Below are 18,549 nucleotides of genomic sequence, written 5' to 3'. Positions count from 1 at the left end.
TTAGAGGCATCTCCTGGAACTGGAATTATAAACCGCAGTGAGTTGTCTGATGCGGGTATTTAAGTCCCTAAGTCCTCTGCAAGAACAATACACGTTCTTAACCGTTGGGCGATTTATTTCCAGCCCTTTTAAGAGCAATTGTAGGTGTCACCGGCTACCTCAGGAAACTCTTGGTATGAGGCAAAGTCGGGGTGTTGAGTGATACATTTACAACTCAATGGATTGTGCAGCCAGCTGAAGCGACCGGTAGGGGAAGGAGGAAAGCATTTATTTGTTTTTTGAAGCGGTGCGTGGCCCTGGCCTTCCTGGAACTCTTTGTAGACCGGGCTAGTTCTTGAATGCACAGAGATCCTCTGGCGTCAGATTCCAGAGTGCTGAGATCAAAGGTGTTTGCCCGCGTGCCTGATAGCATCTGATGTTTTAACTGGAGAGTGACGTGTTAGGGTTTTGGAAACCCGACCAGTAAGTTGTAAGAAGAGAAGGGGTGTCGCATTGAAGCTGAGTGTGCACGGTTTCAGTATTGTGAAGCTGACCTGGTCGTTCTAACACATATAAGAAACTCCTGAGTTACTAAAATGAGATCCGCTGACATTCTAGTGGGAGGTAACGGTGTGGCTCAGAAGCTGCTGTTAGTGACTCCGGCTACTCAAGGGGCCCTGGAGTGCTTGAGACCAAGAGTTGAAGCCAGCCTTCGCTTGAGCAGAGAGACCTTTTCCTGGAAAGCCAAGGGGGAGTAGTTTGCTTTCTTTACAGGAGAGAGAGGCTAGGATCTCTTCCTGCCTCTGTGGTATGTTGGACTACATTTCTTTAGTGGTGCTGGGGGAACCAACACCCGGTACACAGTAGACCTAAACCCTCTAATGCTGTAAAGATTAGCATGATTGGCAGCTCCTGGCACGAATTGCATGAACCTCCCATGCAACCCTCTCCTCCCCCCACCCCGTCTTTCAGGCAGCATTGGGGATGAGTCACAAGCTGGCCAGCAGGTGCTATACTGTGGAACTATGTCCTGGTCAGTACATCAGTTGTTTGGAAAGGTTCAAATCTCTCCTTTCAGTTGTACTTTGTAAGACTTTCAACAGTGGTAGAAACCTACTCCACTATTTTCCAGGTTCCAGGTTTTAGGGTAGCCCAGGCTAACCTTGAACTGAGTCGGGCAGCCCAGCCCAGGATGGCCTTGACCTCCTCATCCTCCTTTTCCCACTTCCTAAGAATTTGTTTTGTTGCTGTTGTTTTATACAGAGTCTCATTTTGTAGACCAGGCTAGCCTTGTGTGGTAGGAGGCAGGAATTGGCCATAGAGGCCCAAGAGAAAGAAACACAAGAAACAGTCATGGGGGCTGATGAATATCCGGTTCAGGTAGCTGTGAGAGAGTTCCTGTTTGTGAAGACTGGCCATATCTGTCCTGTAGACAACCCCCACAGCCTCATTACTAGTTTAAAACACCGATAACAATATATGTAACCATATAGACAGGACAGAGCCAGAAATGTATAAAAGCACACTCTTGTGCTATTGGAAGCTCCCTTGCTTTGGGCTTGACCCTCTAGAGATAGACTGCTTCCTTAACTTACAGCACCTTGGGTGTCTCAGTCTTTGGTTTGATCTCTTATAACACTTGAATGTGTGGTAGTTCCCCTGCCTCAGCCTCCCAAGCCCTGGGTTTACAGGTTTGACCTATCGTGTGCAGCTTCTCTTATTGTTTATGTATGTTTTACAAAGAGAGGAGTCACTTTTTGTTTTGAAATGGTGCTTCTTGTAGTCCAGGCTAGCCCAAACTCCCTATATATCTAAGAATGACCTGGTTCTCCTGCCTGTCTCCCAAGTGCTGGGATTACAGCCACCACACTCAGACACCCAGTTTATGCAGTGCTGGGGATCACATTGACCTTGGGACCTTGTCCATGATTGGCAAACACTCTGCCAACTGAGCCTTAGCCCCAATCTTTACAACAAGAATTCTCCATGTGTCTTTGTTCAGTTTAAGGTTTTCAGGAAAAAACAAAATCTAAAAAACTAGAAAATTGACCTCCAGATAGTCCTGTCTATTGGGTCTGATAGGAGATAGTCCAGTCAATCATCTCTGATAGTTTGGTTTTTATGTTTACTCTTAGACTTCAGAAGAAGGTGGAAGCTTCCTTTCCTAAGACAGTTCTGAGCCAAGGAGAGGATAACCGTTACCTGGTGCTGGCTGTCGAGACCGTCCAGACTGAAAGAGGCGATGAGGAAAAGCATCTGGTCATCACTGCGTCACAGGAGCGAGAGCACCAAGAGCTGTGCATCCTGAGGAATGGCTGGTGATTGACCCTTGACCTTGAGCAACAATTTGGTGGTCTGGTGGTGGTTTGTTTTGGCTTGCTTTTGGATCCAGGGTCTCACGTAGCTTAGGCTGGAGCCGAAGGGGTTAAAGTTTGCTTCCACCTGCTCACCTCCAGTCCCAATGCCAGGGTGTCATCTGAAAAGCCATCAAGTATCATGTGTGGATGAATTATTTCTAAGGAGGTAGAGATAGTTCAAGAGTAAGGGTGCCTGCCACCAAAACCAGAGTTTCATGCCTGGGGCCCACATAGTAGAAGAGGACTGATGGACCTCCCCGCCCAACACATGTGCACAAAATAAATATGTTAGAAAACAACAGACAGAGGTCGCTGCGGTTAAGAGCACCTAGAGGACCCAGGTTCAATTCCCAGCACCCACATGGCAGCTCACGACTGCCTGTAACTCCAGGGATTTAAGGCTCTCCTGACCTCCTTGGGCATTGCACACATTTGGTACACATGCAATCAATCAGGCACCTAAATAAAATGATAAAAATGTTTAAGAAATGAAATGAGGAAGCTTTTCTGGCTTATTTAAAGTGTGGCCTTCACTCCAGCAACTTTTTGTTTTGTTTTGTTTTTCGAGACAGGGTTTCTCTGTAACTTTGGAGCCTGTCTTGGACCTCACTCTGTAGACCAGGCTGGCCTCGAACTCATAGAGATCCACCTGCCTCTGCCTTCTGAGTGCTGGGATAAAAGGCGTGTGCTACCACTGCCCGACTCACTCCAGCATTTTAGTTCTTTTGCGCTCCAAGTGGACAGTTTGATTTAGTTTAAAAAAATGTTTAATTGAAAATTAAAAAATAAATTTTAAAAATTAAATTTAAAAAATTTTTAATTAAAAATTGTTATGTGTGTCACTGGTTTGCCCACATGTGTGTATGTTTGTACATCATGTGTGTGTCTGATGCCCGTGAAGGCCAGAAGAGGATTTGGGGTCCCCTGGACTTGGAGATTTAGATAGTTGTGAACTGCAGTGTGGGTGCTGGGAACTGAACTAGGGTCCTCTGTGGGGGCAGGTAGTATTCTTAACCATACTGTCTCTTTTAGTCCCCTAGCCCCCCACTAAAATGACATTTAAGGGCTGGAGAGATGGCTCAGTGGCTAAGAGCATTGCCTGCTCTTCCAAAGGTCCTGAGTTCAATTCCCAGCAACCACATGGTGGCTCACAACCATCTGTAATGAGATCTGGTGCCCTCTTCTGGTCTGTAGGCATATAGACAGAACATTGTATACTAAATAAATAAACATTTTTCAAAAAAATAAAAAAATAAAAAAAAATAAAAAAAATAAAATGACATTTAAGACCCAGAGGTTGTACGTCTTTGTTCTTGAGATAAAATACTCAACACTTCTGGATGTGTTTAGCCGTGGGAACCTAAGTTATACATTTCCGCTTCCCCCTTGCCTTTTTCTCAGGTGTTCGGTACCAGTAGAGCCCGGGGACATCGTTCATTTAGAGGGAGACCGCGTGTCTGAAACCTGGATGATAGACGATGACGTGGGGTATTTTATTCTGTACCCAGACATGCTGATCTCTGGCACAAGTGTCGCCAGCAGTATTCGGTGTCTGAGAAGAGCTGTCCTGAGCGAGACTTTCAGGGTGAGTGACTTCAGTGTCTGCACAGTGCTTTCCTCTGCTCACTAGGCTCACTGGCTGTTCAGTGCTCAGCTGCTGCACTTTCCAGAGGGCAGGTGGGCTGAGAGCCGTTGAGTGTTTGCCCAGTGTCGCGTACCCCTAGTCACTCAGTGTTGTGACTCAGCATACACTGCCCTAGTCACTCAGTGTCGTGACTCAGCATACACTGCCCTAGTCACTCAGTGTCGTGACTCGGCATACACTGCCCTAGTCACTGCAGTGTCGTGACTCGGCATACACTGCCCTAGTCACTGCAGTGTCGTGACTCGGCATACACTGCCCTAGTCACTCAGTGTCGTGACTCGGCATACACTGCCCTAGTCACTCAGTGTCGTGACTCGGCATACACTGCCCTAGTCACTCAGTGTCGTGACTCGGCATACACTGCCCTAGTCACTGCAGTGTCGTGACTCGGCATACACTGCCCTAGTCACTCAGTGTCGTGACTCAGCATACACTGCCCTAGTCACTCAGTGTCGTGACTCTGCATACACTGCCCTAGTCACTGCAGTGTCGTGACTCGGCATACACTGCCCTAGTCACTGCAGTGTCGTGACTCAGCATACACTGCCCTAGTCACTCAGTGTCGTGACTCTGCATACACTGCCCTAGTCACTCAGTGTCGTGACTCGGCATACACTGCCCTAGTCACTGCAGTGTCGTGACTCGGCATACACTGCCCTAGTCACTCAGTGTCGTGACTCGGCATACACTGCCCTAGTCACTCAGTGTCGTGACTCGGCATACACTGCCTTAGTCACTCAGTGTCGTGACTCAGCATACACTGCCCTAGTCACTGCAGTGTCGTGACTCGGCATACACTGCCCTAGTTACTCAGTGTTGTGATTCGGCATACACTGCCCTAGTCACTGCAGTGTCGTGACTCGGCATACACTGCCCTAGTCACTGCAGTGTCGTGACTCGGCATACACTGCCCTAGTCACTGCAGTGTCGTGACTCGGCATACACTGCCCTAGTCACTCAGTGTCGTGACTCGGCATACACTGCCCTAGTCACTCAGTGTCGTGACTCGGCATACACTGCCTTAGTCACTCAGTGTCGTGACTCAGCATACACTGCCCTAGTCACTGCAGTGTCGTGACTCGGCATACACTGCCCTAGTCACTGCAGTGTCGTGACTCGGCATACACTGCCCTAGTCACTGCAGTGTCGTGACTCAGCATACACTGCCCTAGTCACTGCAGTGTCGTGACTCGGCATACACTGCCCTAGTTACTCAGTGTTGTGATTCGGCATACACTGCCCTAGTCACTGCAGTGTCGTGACTCGGCATACACTGCCCTAGTTACTCAGTGTCGTGACTCGGCATACACTGCCCTAGTCACTCAGTGTCGTGACTCGGCATACACTGCCCTAGTCACTCAGTGTTGTGACTCGGCATACACTGCCCTAGTCACTGCAGTGTCGTGACTCGGCGTACACTGCCCCAGTCACTGCAGTGTCGTGATTCGGCATACACTGCCCTAGTCACTGCAGTGTTGTGATTCACATCAGGTGTCTGGTCTTTCGAACCGAATTTTCTTGAGGATTTCATAGCAATGCTTATCTCTGAGACTATGTCCAACCCTCACCCCCTTCTTCTTAAGCTCAAGGACAATTTTCTTAGATTTTACAGAGCAATTCCCCGGGATGCAGGCTGTAAATGTCAGCATCTGCCTAGAAGGAGGGAGAGAGAAAACCACATTGTTTGGGCCAGTGTTGAGGTCAGCTACATGCTGTATGAGCAGCCACAAGATGGGCTAAGGGACTTGAGGAACATGGTGAAGCCCAAAGTGTTCCAGCAGCACGGTGAGAAAGAGATAGGAGAGAAGAGTGGGGTGGTGGCTGGTGCACACCTTTAATCCCAGCATTCGGGAGGCAGAGGCAGGCGGATCTCTGGTCTACAGAGTGAGTTAGTTCCAGGACAGCCAGGGCTACACAGAGAAACCCTGTCTCAAAAAACAAACAAACAAAAAAAGAAAAAGAAAAGTTACATTTCTGTGAGTAATTTCCACAGAGCGGACCCATGAAGCTGCCTGTCTGCTGCTTTGTAAACCTCTGCCTTTAAAGACAAATATATTTGTTAATTCTTTGAGAATTTCATGCAGTGTATTTTGATCATCTTTACCTTATGTCTCCCAGATCTGTTTTAACCCCCTGCCTTGTGTTCTTTTTTTGTTTTTTAAATGGCCTAAGACCAGTTTATGCTGGCCTGGCCTGGCCTTATACCCCTGGGTGCAAAGTCATCAATAGAACTGGGCCAGTCTAATAGGGTTCACACCGCTGAGGAAAACTGACTCTCCCTCACCCCAAAACCATTGACTATCAATGTCTTCCCAGCTAGGGGAAGGGGTTCAAATCGAGGGCACAGTGAATCCACTGAACTGGGCCAGCCCATGGGTAGAAAGAAAGGTTTATTTGGGGCATAGTGCAAGCTGCCTTGCCTGTCTTGTAGGACGGCGTGAGGATTGGGTGAGCATCAGAGTAGCAAAAGACTGGGAAAGTTGTTCTAGTTGTAAAGAGACAGGTGTTGGGGCAGGAGGAAGCTTGTACACAAAGGAACAGCCTGAAAGAGAGTGGGGGGGCAGTTTGAGCCAGAAGAGCCTGGGAGCTGCCTGGTGACTTTGGTATGTGGTACAGGTATGTGTTAATAGGGAACTAGACACCCCATTGCTGAATGCAGATAAAGGAGAGTTTTTTTCTTTTTTTTTTTTTTTTTTTTCGAGACAGGGTTTCTCTGTGGTTTTGGAGCCTGTCCTGGAACTAGCTTTGTAGACCAGGCTGGTCTCGAACTCACAGAGATCCGCCTGCCTCTGCCTCCCAAGTGCTGGGAGTAAAGGCGTGCGCCACCACCGCCCGTCTAAAGGAGAGTTTCTGAGGAATGCTGATGTTAGGCTTTTATTAAGCTGTTAGCCACCCTTCTGTTTACCTGGCCAGTGTTCCGCCTGAGCTCGGTCCGGACTGTCACTTAGATATTGTCAGTGGCACTACCATTTGGGGTCCCACTTTGAACCTAACATGCCTCCATGCCTGTATGTTCACTGGCTTGATCGTGTGCTCACAACCACAGCTGCTGTAAGTTCATAGGTGGTCTGGACCTCTGTGTAGACCAGGCTGGCCCAATTCTCACAGGCCTATCTGCTCTACCTCTCAAATGTTGGGATTAAAGCCAGGTACCCCCTGCACTTCCTTGTATCTGGCTCTTTTTGTTTGTTTTCGAGGCCATTTCACTGTGTTTCCCTGGCTGTCCTGGAACTCACTGTGTAGCCCAGGCTGGCCTCGAACTCACAGAGATCTGCCTTCCTCTGTGTCCTGAGTGCTGGGACTAAAGGCACATCTGGCTATTTATGATGTGGGTTCCAAGAATTGAACTCAGGCCAGTAGTTTGTGGGAAAACACTTTTACTAGCTGAACCATCTTGCTCGCCCTGAATAACGCATGTCTTTTACATGCATGAGTTTATGATCCATGCTTTTTTTTTTAATATTTGGGCCGGTTATTAAGTAGTAGTAGAGTACACTAAAAATATTAAATCTTTGAAAATATCTTGGATTTTTTTCATAGTGATTTTTGTTTCCCCCAGAATGGAAAATTTGAGTTTCAAAAGACTTATACAAGAGTTCAGATAATTCTGAATAGAAGAAAATTAAAGACACTTAATTCTCTCCAACAGAATAAAATTTGTGGGGTGTGGTGGGCACAGTATCACCTCTAGCTCCAAGCCAAGCTAGGCCACTGTGAGCCCCAGACTGGACTGCCCACACAGCAAGACTCTGTCTGAGGGGAGAGGCCCTGAGGAGTAGATGAGGGGGAAGGAGAGAGTTGCCAGTGAGCTAGCTTGGAGCCCACAACCCACTGTCCTGTCTCAGGGGATTCAATGCCCTCTTCTGACCTCCAGGGGCACCAGATACGAAAGTGGTGCACAGACATGCATGCAGACAAAATACCTATGCTCATAGGAAAATGAATCAATTAAAACAACAAAAGCCTTTGCTAATGCATTGACATTTATCTGACTTAGTTTATGCTGGCTTCATAGTGTATAATCAGTGTGTTACCGTGTTGTGGTATGGGGTGTGCATATCACCTGTCTTATAGGTCTCTGATCCGGCCACCCGCCAAATGCTGATCGGTACAATTCTTCACGAAGTCTTTCAAAAAGCCATAAGTGAGAGCTTTGCCCCAGAAAAGCTGCAGGAGCTCGCTTTTCAAACTGTCCAAGAAATAAGGCATTTGAAGGAGATGTAAGTAACCGAAAACTGCAGATGCAATCTCGTCCTGTAACTAACTTGCCTAGAGTTCAGGTTTCTGGAAGGAGACCCATCGGTATGAGCATAGCTGAAGTTCAGCCGTCCTGTTCACGGTATCCTGTGGTGTCTGGGCCACAGGGACTCCTGGGTAACATTACTGAAATACCCTATGTGTGTGTTTAAGGATGGAGCCTGTGCTACACAGATTCCTCACCCATGCTCTGAAACCGACGTAATGAGCACTGGGTGGGTTTGGAAGCAGGTAGAGGATGCTCACATCCAGCTTTGCCAGTTTAATGATTTGAATAAGTCTCTGTCCTGGAACTCCATCTGTAGACCAGGTTGGTCATTTATATTTATGTTTTCTTACTCACCCCCCCCCTTTTTTTTGCAGGTATCGCTTAAATCTGAGTCAAGACGAAATAGAATGTGAAGTTGCAGAGTATCTCCCCTCCTTTTCTAAGTGGGCCGAGGACTTCATGCATAAGGGCCCTCCCGCCGAGTTTCCTCAGATGCAGCTCTCTCTGTAAGAAGTAAATTTTCTTATTTGGTATTCAGATTTTTTTAGATAGTATTCCTTTATGCTTGTTTACTCAAATTTTTGTTTATTTGTTTGTTTTAGTTCTTGAGACAGGGTTTCTTTATATAACAGTCCTGGCTGTTCTGGAACCTGCTTTTTAGACCATGCTGGACTTGAACTCACAGAGATCCAACTGTCTTTGCCTCCCAAGTGCTGAGATTAAAGGAGTGTGCCAGCAGGGCTGGTTTAAAGGTTAAACTATAATTTATCGTTTTCTTGTTGTTTCTCACAAATTATTATTTACAGTATTTTTCCATGACCAAAAAAAAAAATCTAATGAGTAGAGAATTTTCCTCTTGTTTTGTTTTTTTGTTTGTTTGTTTTTGTTTTTTTCAAGACAGGGTTTGTATAGCTTTGGAGCCTGTCCTGGAACTGGCACTGTAGACCAGGCTGGCCTCAAACTCACAGAGATCCGCCTGATTCTGCCTCCCTGAGTGCTGGGATTAAAGGCGTGCGCCCCACTGCCCGGCTGAGAATTGTATTTTCATTTTAATGTGAGCCAATATCATTTAAGAACTTTCACTGTTAAAAGAGCTTTAGTTTGTGTCACTTTTTATGAACAATTTTTTTCTTTTGCGACATGGTCTCCCTGTATAGTCTTGGCTGGCCTGGAACTCACCCTGTAGACCAAGCTGGCCTTGAACCAACAGATCTACCTCTGCATCTGGAGTGCTGGGATTAATAGACACCTCCATATGAGGCCTTAAAATTACTTACACCACTGCGATTCTCCAACAGTTGTTACAGCTGCAAGGCTTATGTTGCAGGATTCAGATCAGTCAATCATTTGCCAAAGAATGCCGCAGCTTTTCTGTCTTGTGATGTCTATAATACAGTTCAGAAAGCAACAACAAAACCCCCAGCAACCAGAAAAGACACCCGTGTCGCGGTCACTGCTGCAGGTGTGGAGGGAGCTGGGCTCTAATGAAGCGTGCTGTGTTTCTTTTTAGGCCCAGTGAAGCTAACAACAGAAGTTCACCTTGTAACATTGAAGTCACAAAGTCACTGGACATTGAAGAAAGCATCTGGTCCCCTCGGTTCGGATTGAAGGGCAAAATAGACGTTACAGTTGGTGTCAAAATACATCGAGATTGTAAAGCAAAATATAAGATAATGCCACTGGAGCTTAAAACTGGCAAAGAGTCAAATTCTATTGAGCACCGAAGTCAGGTATAAATCTTAAACGTTTGTAGGGGTTAGGGTCTTTAGGCATGCAGTCTGTTTTCTGTATTCATTCAGTTCAGGTAGTGGTTTTGTTTCCTGTTGCACTTTTTAATTTGTAATTGAAATTCAGAGTATTTGGCTCCTTTTTTATCAGTATTTATATCCTTAACAGAAATTTTCTTGAGCGAATTAGTGTAAGAGCTGACACTGGGGCTGGGGAGACTGCTCTGCAGTTAAGAGTGCTGGCTGCTTTTGCAGAGGATCCAAGTCTGATTCCCAGCACCCACATGGGATTCAACAGCCTTGTCTGGTCACCTCAGCCACATGCACGGTGCACGGACATACATTTGGGGATTCTGCCACGTACACTGGCTTATTCAAAGCAGGTTTTAACGTAGGGTTTCATGTTCCTCACTGACCATGGAACGATGTCTATGTAATGTTTACCTAGGACATTACCTGAGAGCCATTTCTTTCATTGCCAGTCCATCAACTCTTATTTTCAACTTGCATATGATCATTTTTTTTTATTTGATACAGAGTCTAGTTTAAGCTGTCCTGGAGCTCACCGTGTACACCAGGCTGGAACTCATGGAAGTCCTTTTGCTTCTGCCTCCCAAGTGTGGTTAAAAGCATGCATTGCCATGCCTGGCTTGAATTCTTTTGGTTTTGGTTTTGGTTTTTCGAGACAGGGTTTCTCTGTACCTTTGGAGCCCGTCCTGGAACTAGCTCTTGTAGACCAGGCTGGCCACGAATTCACAGAGATTTGCCTGCCTCTGCCTCCCCAGTGCTGGGATTAAAGGCGTGTGCTACCCCACCCAATTATTTTTTTTAATTCTTTAAAATTTGTTCTTACTTTATGTGCATTGATGTTTTACTTACATGTGTGTCTGTGTGGGAGCCAGATTCCCTGGAACTGGAGTTACAGACAGTTGTGAGCTACCATGTGGTTGCTGGGAATTGACCCTGGGTCCTCTGGAAGAGCAGCCTGTGCTCTGAACCGCTGAGCCATCTCTCCAGCTTCGATTATGTTGGTTTTTATATAACTGAGATGAAATAAGAGTTGTTTGGGACTGGCAAAATGACGCAGTGGGGGAAGCACATGCTGTCGAGCCTGACAGCCAGAGTTCAATACCCAGAGCCCAGAGGAGAGAACCAGGAGGAGAGAGTCCTCCTGCCTCAGGCTTCTTTTTAGTGTAGGGATCTCACTCAAGACCTTGTGTGTGCTAGATAGCCCTCTATTGACTTATATCTATGGTTCGCAGGTTTTTAATAGTAAATTATGTGTTTATGTGTATAGATATATGCCTCTATATAGGTACCCTCCGAGGCTGAGAGAGGGTGTTGGATCCCCTGGAGCTGGAGTTATAGGCAATTACAGGCAGTTGAGAGCCCAACTCAGACCAAGAGTGCTGAGCCATCTCTTCAGTCCCTAGCCTGCCATTTCTAAGATACTTTGTATGATTTATTTACTTTTATTTGATATGTATGGGTGTTTTGCATATGCCTGTGCGCCCTGTGTATGCCTAGTTCCTGTGGACACCAGAAAAGGGCATTAAATCCCCTGGAACTGGAGTTAAAATGTTGTGATCGGTCTTGTGGATTCTTGAAATTTGAACCTGGGTCCTCTGGAAATCTTCCCTTTTTTTTTTCTTTCTCTCTCTTTCTTTCTCTCTCTCTTTCTTTCTTTTTTTTTTTTCTTTTGGTAGAGAGAAGCCCTGGCTGTCCTGGAGACCAGGCTGACCTTGAACTCACAGAGACCTGTCTCTGCCTCCCAAGTGCTGGAATAAAGGTATGCAGTCTGTACTCTTAATTGCTCAGCCACCTTCTCCAGCCCTTGCCAATTTATTTTTCCTCCCCGTTGGTTTTTTGAGACAAGTTCTCTAGTTCTGGCTCACCGTGTAGACCAGACCATCCTAGTACTTCCAGATCCACTTGCCTCTGACCCCCAAGTGCTGGGATTGAAGGCGTGCGCCACCACTATAGGCCAAAGACTATTTGTGCTGGATTTAGTGCTTCCTCTGCAGGACACAGTTAACGTTACTCCTTACGCAGGTAATGAGGTTCATTTGTTTAAGTCAGGAAACGATGTGGCCGTTAGCTTGGAAAGGGAAAGCATAGCTTGATTTCTTTTCTTTTCTTTTCTTTTTTTTTTTTTTTAAGAATTTTACTATTGATGTGAGAAAATCTTTTGCTCCCTCCCGTTTCCCTGATTTCTAGGCAGGCACTCTGCTGCTGAGCCATGCCCCCACCTCCCAGTCCACTATATTTCTTTACTGTCAGCGTAAAACTGCAAAGCACGAGCTGTGTATTTTGTCCAGATTAAAGGTTTGACACTGAATTTGGTTTGTCATCTTCACCGAGTTGGCTTGTGCTGTTTACACAGCGTGGAATCGTGCAGGTGACCTTTCCATTTATGACGTAGGGAGAGAGCAAGTCAGTTTGTCTGTCTTGACAGTCTGTCTCACACAGGTGGTCCTGTACACACTGCTAAGCCAAGAAAGACGAGAGGACCCCGAGGCTGGCTGGCTTCTCTACCTCAAGACCGGGCAGATGTACCCTGTGCCCGCCAACCACCTGGACAAAAGAGGTTGGACTATTCCGTTCCGGCTTTACCTCTCTGGCCCCGCTGCCTCCCTTTTCTGCTACTTGCTAGACTATGCTGTGGGATGTAACTCGTAGTTATCTATTTTATAAATTCATCATTTATTTCTATTTATTATCCATGGCAGGAGTGTAGGGATAGAGGTTGAAGGACAACTTTGTGGAAGTCTGTTCTCTCTTTCTACCTTTATGTGGGCTGCAGGGATTGAACTCCCATCTGCAGGTTTGCACAGCAAGCTCCCTTACCTGATTGGCCATCTCAGTGGCCCCTGCTTGCTGTTGTTGTTTGTTTATGTTTTAAGATGAGCATCGCGCTGTACAGACCCTTAATCTTTAATCCCCAGTAATCCCCAGTACGGGGAAGGCAGGTCTCCGTGAGTTCAAGGCTAGCCTGGTCTACGCTTCAACTTCCAGGCTAGCCGGGTCTTTACATTGAGACCCTATCTCCAAACAAAAATTAAAAACAAAATAAACAGCCAGGTGGTGGTGGCGCACACCTTTAATCCCAGCACTCAGGAGGCAGAGGCAGGCAGATCTCTGTGAGTTCGAGGCCAGCCTGGTCTACAAGAGCTAGTTCCAGGACCGGAGAAACCCTGTCTCGAAAATAAAAAAAAAAAAACAAAAAACAAAATAAACAAACCCAGCCTAACTCTGTGTGTGTGTGTGTGTGTGTGTGTGTGTGTGTGTGTGTGTGTGTGTGTTGGTGGTGGTGGTGGTGGTGGCGGTGGCGGCGGTGGCTCAGAGTTCTCAGAACACACCCAGACACCAAATTCTGAGCATACCCTGCAGGGGCATGAAGTGGTGAGTCCTCTGGGCAAAGGCAGACAGCAGGTGGAAGGTGTTGCTTCAGGAGTGGTTATTAAGGAGAGAAAGGAAAGGGGAAATCTGAGCTAGGGTGAGCTGCTAAGTTGGTAAGTGAACAGGTTAGCCAGTGTAGCCAAGTAATGAATGTTGATTGCTGGACCTTGGTGTTTGATCTCAGGACTGAGTCAGTGGCCAGATAAGAGAACAGACCTTGGGAGCTTTAGGAATGTAATATAAATGGTTTAGGGTTTAGCAAGGGCAAGGGAAGAGGAAAGACAAACCTGTCTGCACTGCTTGGGGCTGCTAATGAGCCCTTAGCTCAGAGTACTTGCTTGGGATGAGAGGAGGTTGTTTCAGAAATCTTCACGGACAAAGCTCGAAGTGTGTGCCCAGAACATTATGTGGCTGGTCAACTTCTATACAGAGGCCCGTGTCCATGTTGCTCTTTACGTGACTGGGGTTAACTGATCCAGAGTCAGGTGCCCGTGTTACTCTTTCCGTGACCGTGGTTAACTGATCCAGAGTCAGGTGCCCATGTTACTCTTTACGTGACCGTGGTTAACTGATCCAGAGTCAGGTGCCCATGTTACTCTTTACGTGACCGTGATTAACTGATCCAGAGTCAGGTGCCCATGTTACTCTTTATGTGGCTGTGGTTAACTGATCCAGAGTCAGGTGCCCGTGTTACTCTTTACGTGACCGTGGTTAACTGATCCAGAGTCAGGTGCCCATGTTACTCTTTACGTGACCGTGATTAACTGATCCAGAGTCAGGTGCCCATGTTACTCTTTACGTGGCTGTGGTTAACTGATCCAGAGTCAGGTGCCCATGTTACTCTTTACGTGGCTGTGGTTAACTGATCCAGAGTCAGGTGCCCGTGTTACTCTTTACGTAGCTGTGGTTAACTGATCCAGAGTCAGGTGCCCATGTTACTCTTTACGTGGCTGTGGTTAACTGATCCAGAGTCAGGTGCCCGTGTTGTTCTGTATTTTTGTTTTGTTTTTAAACTGGAAGCTTTTACTGGTAGGAACCCTGCTCCGTTCTGAAAAGCTGCCTTTACCTGTCCCCAGAACTGCTGAAGCTCAGGAACCAGCTGGCGTTCTCTCTGCTGCACCGTGTGAGCCGAGCTGCTTCCGGGGAGGAGGCACGGCTTTCTCCCTTGCCACAAATAATCGAGGAAGAGAAAACTTGTAAATATTGTTCACAGATGGGCAACTGTGCTCTTTATAGCAGGTAAACTTGCTGGCGTGCATGCGTGCGTGTTTGCGTACGTTTTTAGACAGACTCGCGTATCCCAGGCTGAAGATGACCTTGAACTTTTGGGGGGTAGGGTCAGCTAGAAAACTCACTATGTAGACCACACCTGGCAACCCTGAACTTGTGGTCTTCCTTCCTCCGTCTCAAGTGCTGGGGTTATAGATATGCATTGCTGTAATGAATAGTATAGGTGTTTGGCTTTTAAGCATTCAATTCAATTTTTATTTGTTTTTATTTATTTCTTATTTATTTGTGCCTATGACTGTGTGCATGGGCTCCTGTGATCCCAGCACTCGGAGGCAGAAGTGAGAGGGTTGCAGAGCATACGAGGCCAGCAAAGTCTTTGGAGAGATATGCAGGTCACCTAGGCCACACGCTGAGACTCTGTCTCAAAAATACCCAACCTATCTTTGCCTGTAACTGCAGCCAAGGGAATCCAGTGCTCTCCTTCAGTCTCCAGAAAAAACTGCACACCCGTGGCAAGTTCATGCGCATAAATTAAGAAAAAAGCAAAGTAGTCGATACCTTTATCCCAGAGTGCTGGAGGCAGAGACAGGCATGTCTGTGAGTTCCTCAGGACTGTAGTGGGACCCCGTTTGTTTGTTTGTTTGTTTGTTTGTTTGTTTGTTTGTTTGTTTAAGAAATGTTAGCCTGTAGTATAAGCCTGTTTCTTGGAAATGTAATGTTATGTTCTCAGAATAGTGTGTGCTGTCATATAATGTGTTTGACGTTATATAAAATGTTTTTAATTATTACGCAGAATTGGAGCCCCTAATTGGCTCTTCGTTTTTTTTTGGGTAAATCTCCTGATGTTGCAGAACTGAGCTCACAGATACTTTGCAAAAAGCCAAAATTCATTTTCAGTGAGCGTGGACACCAGGAACACCACACTGAGTTATCAGGGTGTCGTGAGCGGAGGGAGGGTAAGGCAGTATTGAGTTTTCCAATGCATTTCATCTTCATCTTGTTAAAAAAAAAAAAAAACACATGGCTCATAGAATCTTTTAAGGAAAACTAGAAGGAGTTAGGACAGTCATTGTGTGTGGGGGAGGGGGCAGGGTGTGTGCACAGTTTAGGAAAGCCTCTTCTCGTAGCCTGCCGGGGGAAATGTGTGCTCAGCTCTGATTGGGACTTTGTATATAGAGCAGTTGAAGAACAGGTCGACGACACTTCCGTCCCAGAGGGCATGCTGTCCAAAATCCAAGAAGAAACACGGCACCTGAAGCCGACACACTTGAAGTATTTCAGTCTGTGGTGTCTCATGTTAACCTTGGAGTCACAATCTAAAGACCACAGGAAGAGTCACCAAAGCATTTGGTTAATTCCTGCTTCCAAAATGTAAGTGTTTACTGGATCCATAGCAGTAGGTGGCATACTGAAGCCTTTGGAATACGTGTCAATCAATGTTGTGTGGTGTGTCCAGGTCACGGTTCCCTGAGGACTCAGTTGCTAAAGTCTTGTATTGCAGGCATGAGGACCTGAGTTTTAATGCCCTGCATGCAAGTCAAAACTAATCCCAGTGCAGGGGAGGCTGGGACAGGTAGACCCCCGGAGGTTCACTGGCCGGCTAGCACCGCCTCCTTGTCTGGCTCCAGGCCAGTGAGAGGCTATATGAGAAATCCAGATGAACGGTTCCCGGAGAAACACCCAGGGCGATCGCTGGCTCCCTGATGGACATGAGTGCACGCATCTGCACAGATGTGCACCTGATCGCACTCATACACACAGTTTTTAAAAAGTGTTATCGAAAGTTTGTCTAGTCATGACCTTGTCATGGGTGACACAAAATCATGTTAAAAAGAACCAATAAGAGGTTATTAACTTTTTAGTTCTTTATAGTGGATTCTAGAAAAAAAAATTTTTTTTTTGAAGGACAAATGTGTTAGCATTGATTTCCAGGGGCCATAGACCAGCAAGACTGCAGAGGGAGCAAAGGCGCTAGCTAACAGCTATCCTTGATGATCTGGGTTTAATCCCTGCTGTCCACACTGTGAAAGGGAAGAACTGCCTCCTGGGAGTTGTCCCCCGACCTTCACAGGAGCAGCTCGGCCCACGTGTGCACACACAATAACAAATAAAGAAAACAACATATATACAATGACAGTGCACACGTCCCTCATCCTTTTGTAGGGAGGAGGGTGGCAACTGCATCGGAGGCCTGGTCCGGACCGAGCCTGTGGAGAGAGTCTGTGACGGGCAGTACCTGCATAACTTCCAGCGGAAGCATGGTGCCGTGCCCGCCACCAACCTGATGGCCGGCGACAGGATTATCTTAAGTGGAGAGGAGAGAAAACTGTTCGCTCTGTCTAAAGGCTATGTGAAGCAGATCGACAAGGTAGCAGTCACCTGCTTGCTAGACAGGTAATAGCATGCTTCTTCGGGCAGCAGCTCTGTCAGTGTGGAACTAGAGGTCATGGAGTGGAGTGCGATATGGGGGCCTTACAGATGCGTGGGCAGTTCTGAGACTTAAGCTATAAGGAAGAAAGTGATTAGAGAGGCCTTGGTATCCATGGTCTGTGTGTAAAAATTGATGCTTATTTTGTGTGTATATATGGGTGTGTGGGCTTGCATGTGTGTTTCAGGTTTTTTTTGTGTGTGTGTGTGTGTGTATGTGTGTAGCTGACGTGACCTTGAACCCTGCTGCTCCTGCCTCTGCCTCCCAAGTGCTGGGATTGCAGGCATACACCCCACCCTCGGCCCTTTTACACTTTTAACCGGTAGCAGTATGTGCCTTACACAGCCTGTGTGTGAAATGAACGTATCCGTGTGTATTTGTTTCGCTTTAGGAATTTATCGACACTCCCAGACGCCACCTTGTTCAGATTAGACCGGGAAGAAAAGAATTGTGATATAGATACCCCATTAGGAAACCTCTCTAAATTGATGGAAAACACCGATACCAGGTTGGTAACGATGGAGGAGCCGGAGTCCCTTTCTGCTTTTCTAAACATACTGATATGTTTTGCTTTCCTTTGCAGCAAGAGACTTCGAGAATTAATCATTGACTTCAAGGAGCCTCAATTTATATCCTACCTCAGCTCCGTTCTTCCACACGATGCAAAGGATACCGTGGCCAACATTCTCAAGGGTATGCCGTAGCCAGCACTGTGATTTCATTTTCTCGTGTCCGGTTGCCTAGTGGTTGATTAGACACGCAGTTATAAGGGCCAGAGAAATGACTTAGTGCCGCGCCAGCCTGATGAGCTGCGCTTGATCCCTGAGCCCATTTGGAAACTGAAGATGCATTGGCTTTCATCCATACTCCAGCGCTTCTAAGGCGAGACGGGAGGGTGGAAGCAGGAGGCTCGCCATGAAGTTCTCGGGCCAGCCAGCTCACCGTGAGTGCTGCATGGCAGAAGTAAGGGAAACCCTGCCTCAGACTGGTGAAAGGAAGCCAGACAGTGGTGGCGCACAGCTTTAATCCCAGCGCTTGGCCGAGAGAGGCAGGCGGAGCTCTGTGAGCTGGAGGCCAGCCTGGTCTACAAAGCAAGTTCTAGGACAGCCAAAGCTACACAGAGAAACCCTGTCTCAAAACACCAAACAAAAGTAGTGTAAGGAAAGTACCAACTCCTGAAAATTGTCACCTGGCTCCCACACATGTGCTAGCACACTTGTTCCTTCATGCACATCACACACACAGTGAGTCTTACAAAGGTGGATACAGACTCTTCGATGACTCCGCGCGATAAAGTACTTGCCACACAGTGTGAGGATTGGAGTTCAGTTCCCCATCCCCTTCATAAATGCTGGCTGGGCATGACAGCTGGCCAGACCAGGGCATCCCTGGAGCAAGCTGGGTAGCCATTCTGGCCCATAATGGTGAATTTGGGGTTTAATTAAGAGATCCTTCCATACCTGCCTCAATGAATAAGGTAGAACATGACTGAGGAAGACCCCAGTATCAACCTTGGGCCTTTGCATGCATGCACACAC

At 46.9% G+C, this 18,549-nt stretch overlaps 1 protein-coding gene across 1 annotated transcript in view; it reads left to right on the top strand.

Annotated features, from left to right (window-relative positions):
- Dna2 (DNA replication helicase/nuclease 2) overlaps positions 1–18,549 on the top strand; it is a 33,063-nt gene that overhangs the window by 504 nt on the left and 14,010 nt on the right. Inside the window, exons 2-12 of the mRNA XM_075980123.1 lie at positions 2,115–2,297; positions 3,738–3,921; positions 8,056–8,201; positions 8,602–8,733; positions 9,738–9,957; positions 12,424–12,541; positions 14,430–14,592; positions 15,760–15,954; positions 16,747–16,977; positions 17,403–17,519; positions 17,595–17,704. Coding sequence (XP_075836238.1) covers positions 2,115–2,297; positions 3,738–3,921; positions 8,056–8,201; positions 8,602–8,733; positions 9,738–9,957; positions 12,424–12,541; positions 14,430–14,592; positions 15,760–15,954; positions 16,747–16,977; positions 17,403–17,519; positions 17,595–17,704 — 1,799 coding nt within the window. The remainder of the gene's footprint in view (positions 1–2,114; positions 2,298–3,737; positions 3,922–8,055; positions 8,202–8,601; positions 8,734–9,737; positions 9,958–12,423; positions 12,542–14,429; positions 14,593–15,759; positions 15,955–16,746; positions 16,978–17,402; positions 17,520–17,594; positions 17,705–18,549) is intronic.

This window comes from Microtus pennsylvanicus, chromosome 7 (assembly GCF_037038515.1).
Source record: "Microtus pennsylvanicus isolate mMicPen1 chromosome 7, mMicPen1.hap1, whole genome shotgun sequence".
Lineage (NCBI taxonomy): Eukaryota > Metazoa > Chordata > Mammalia > Rodentia > Cricetidae > Microtus > Microtus pennsylvanicus.
Note: the sequence above shows the minus strand (reverse complement) of the source record. Positions and strands in the feature narration are given on the sequence as shown.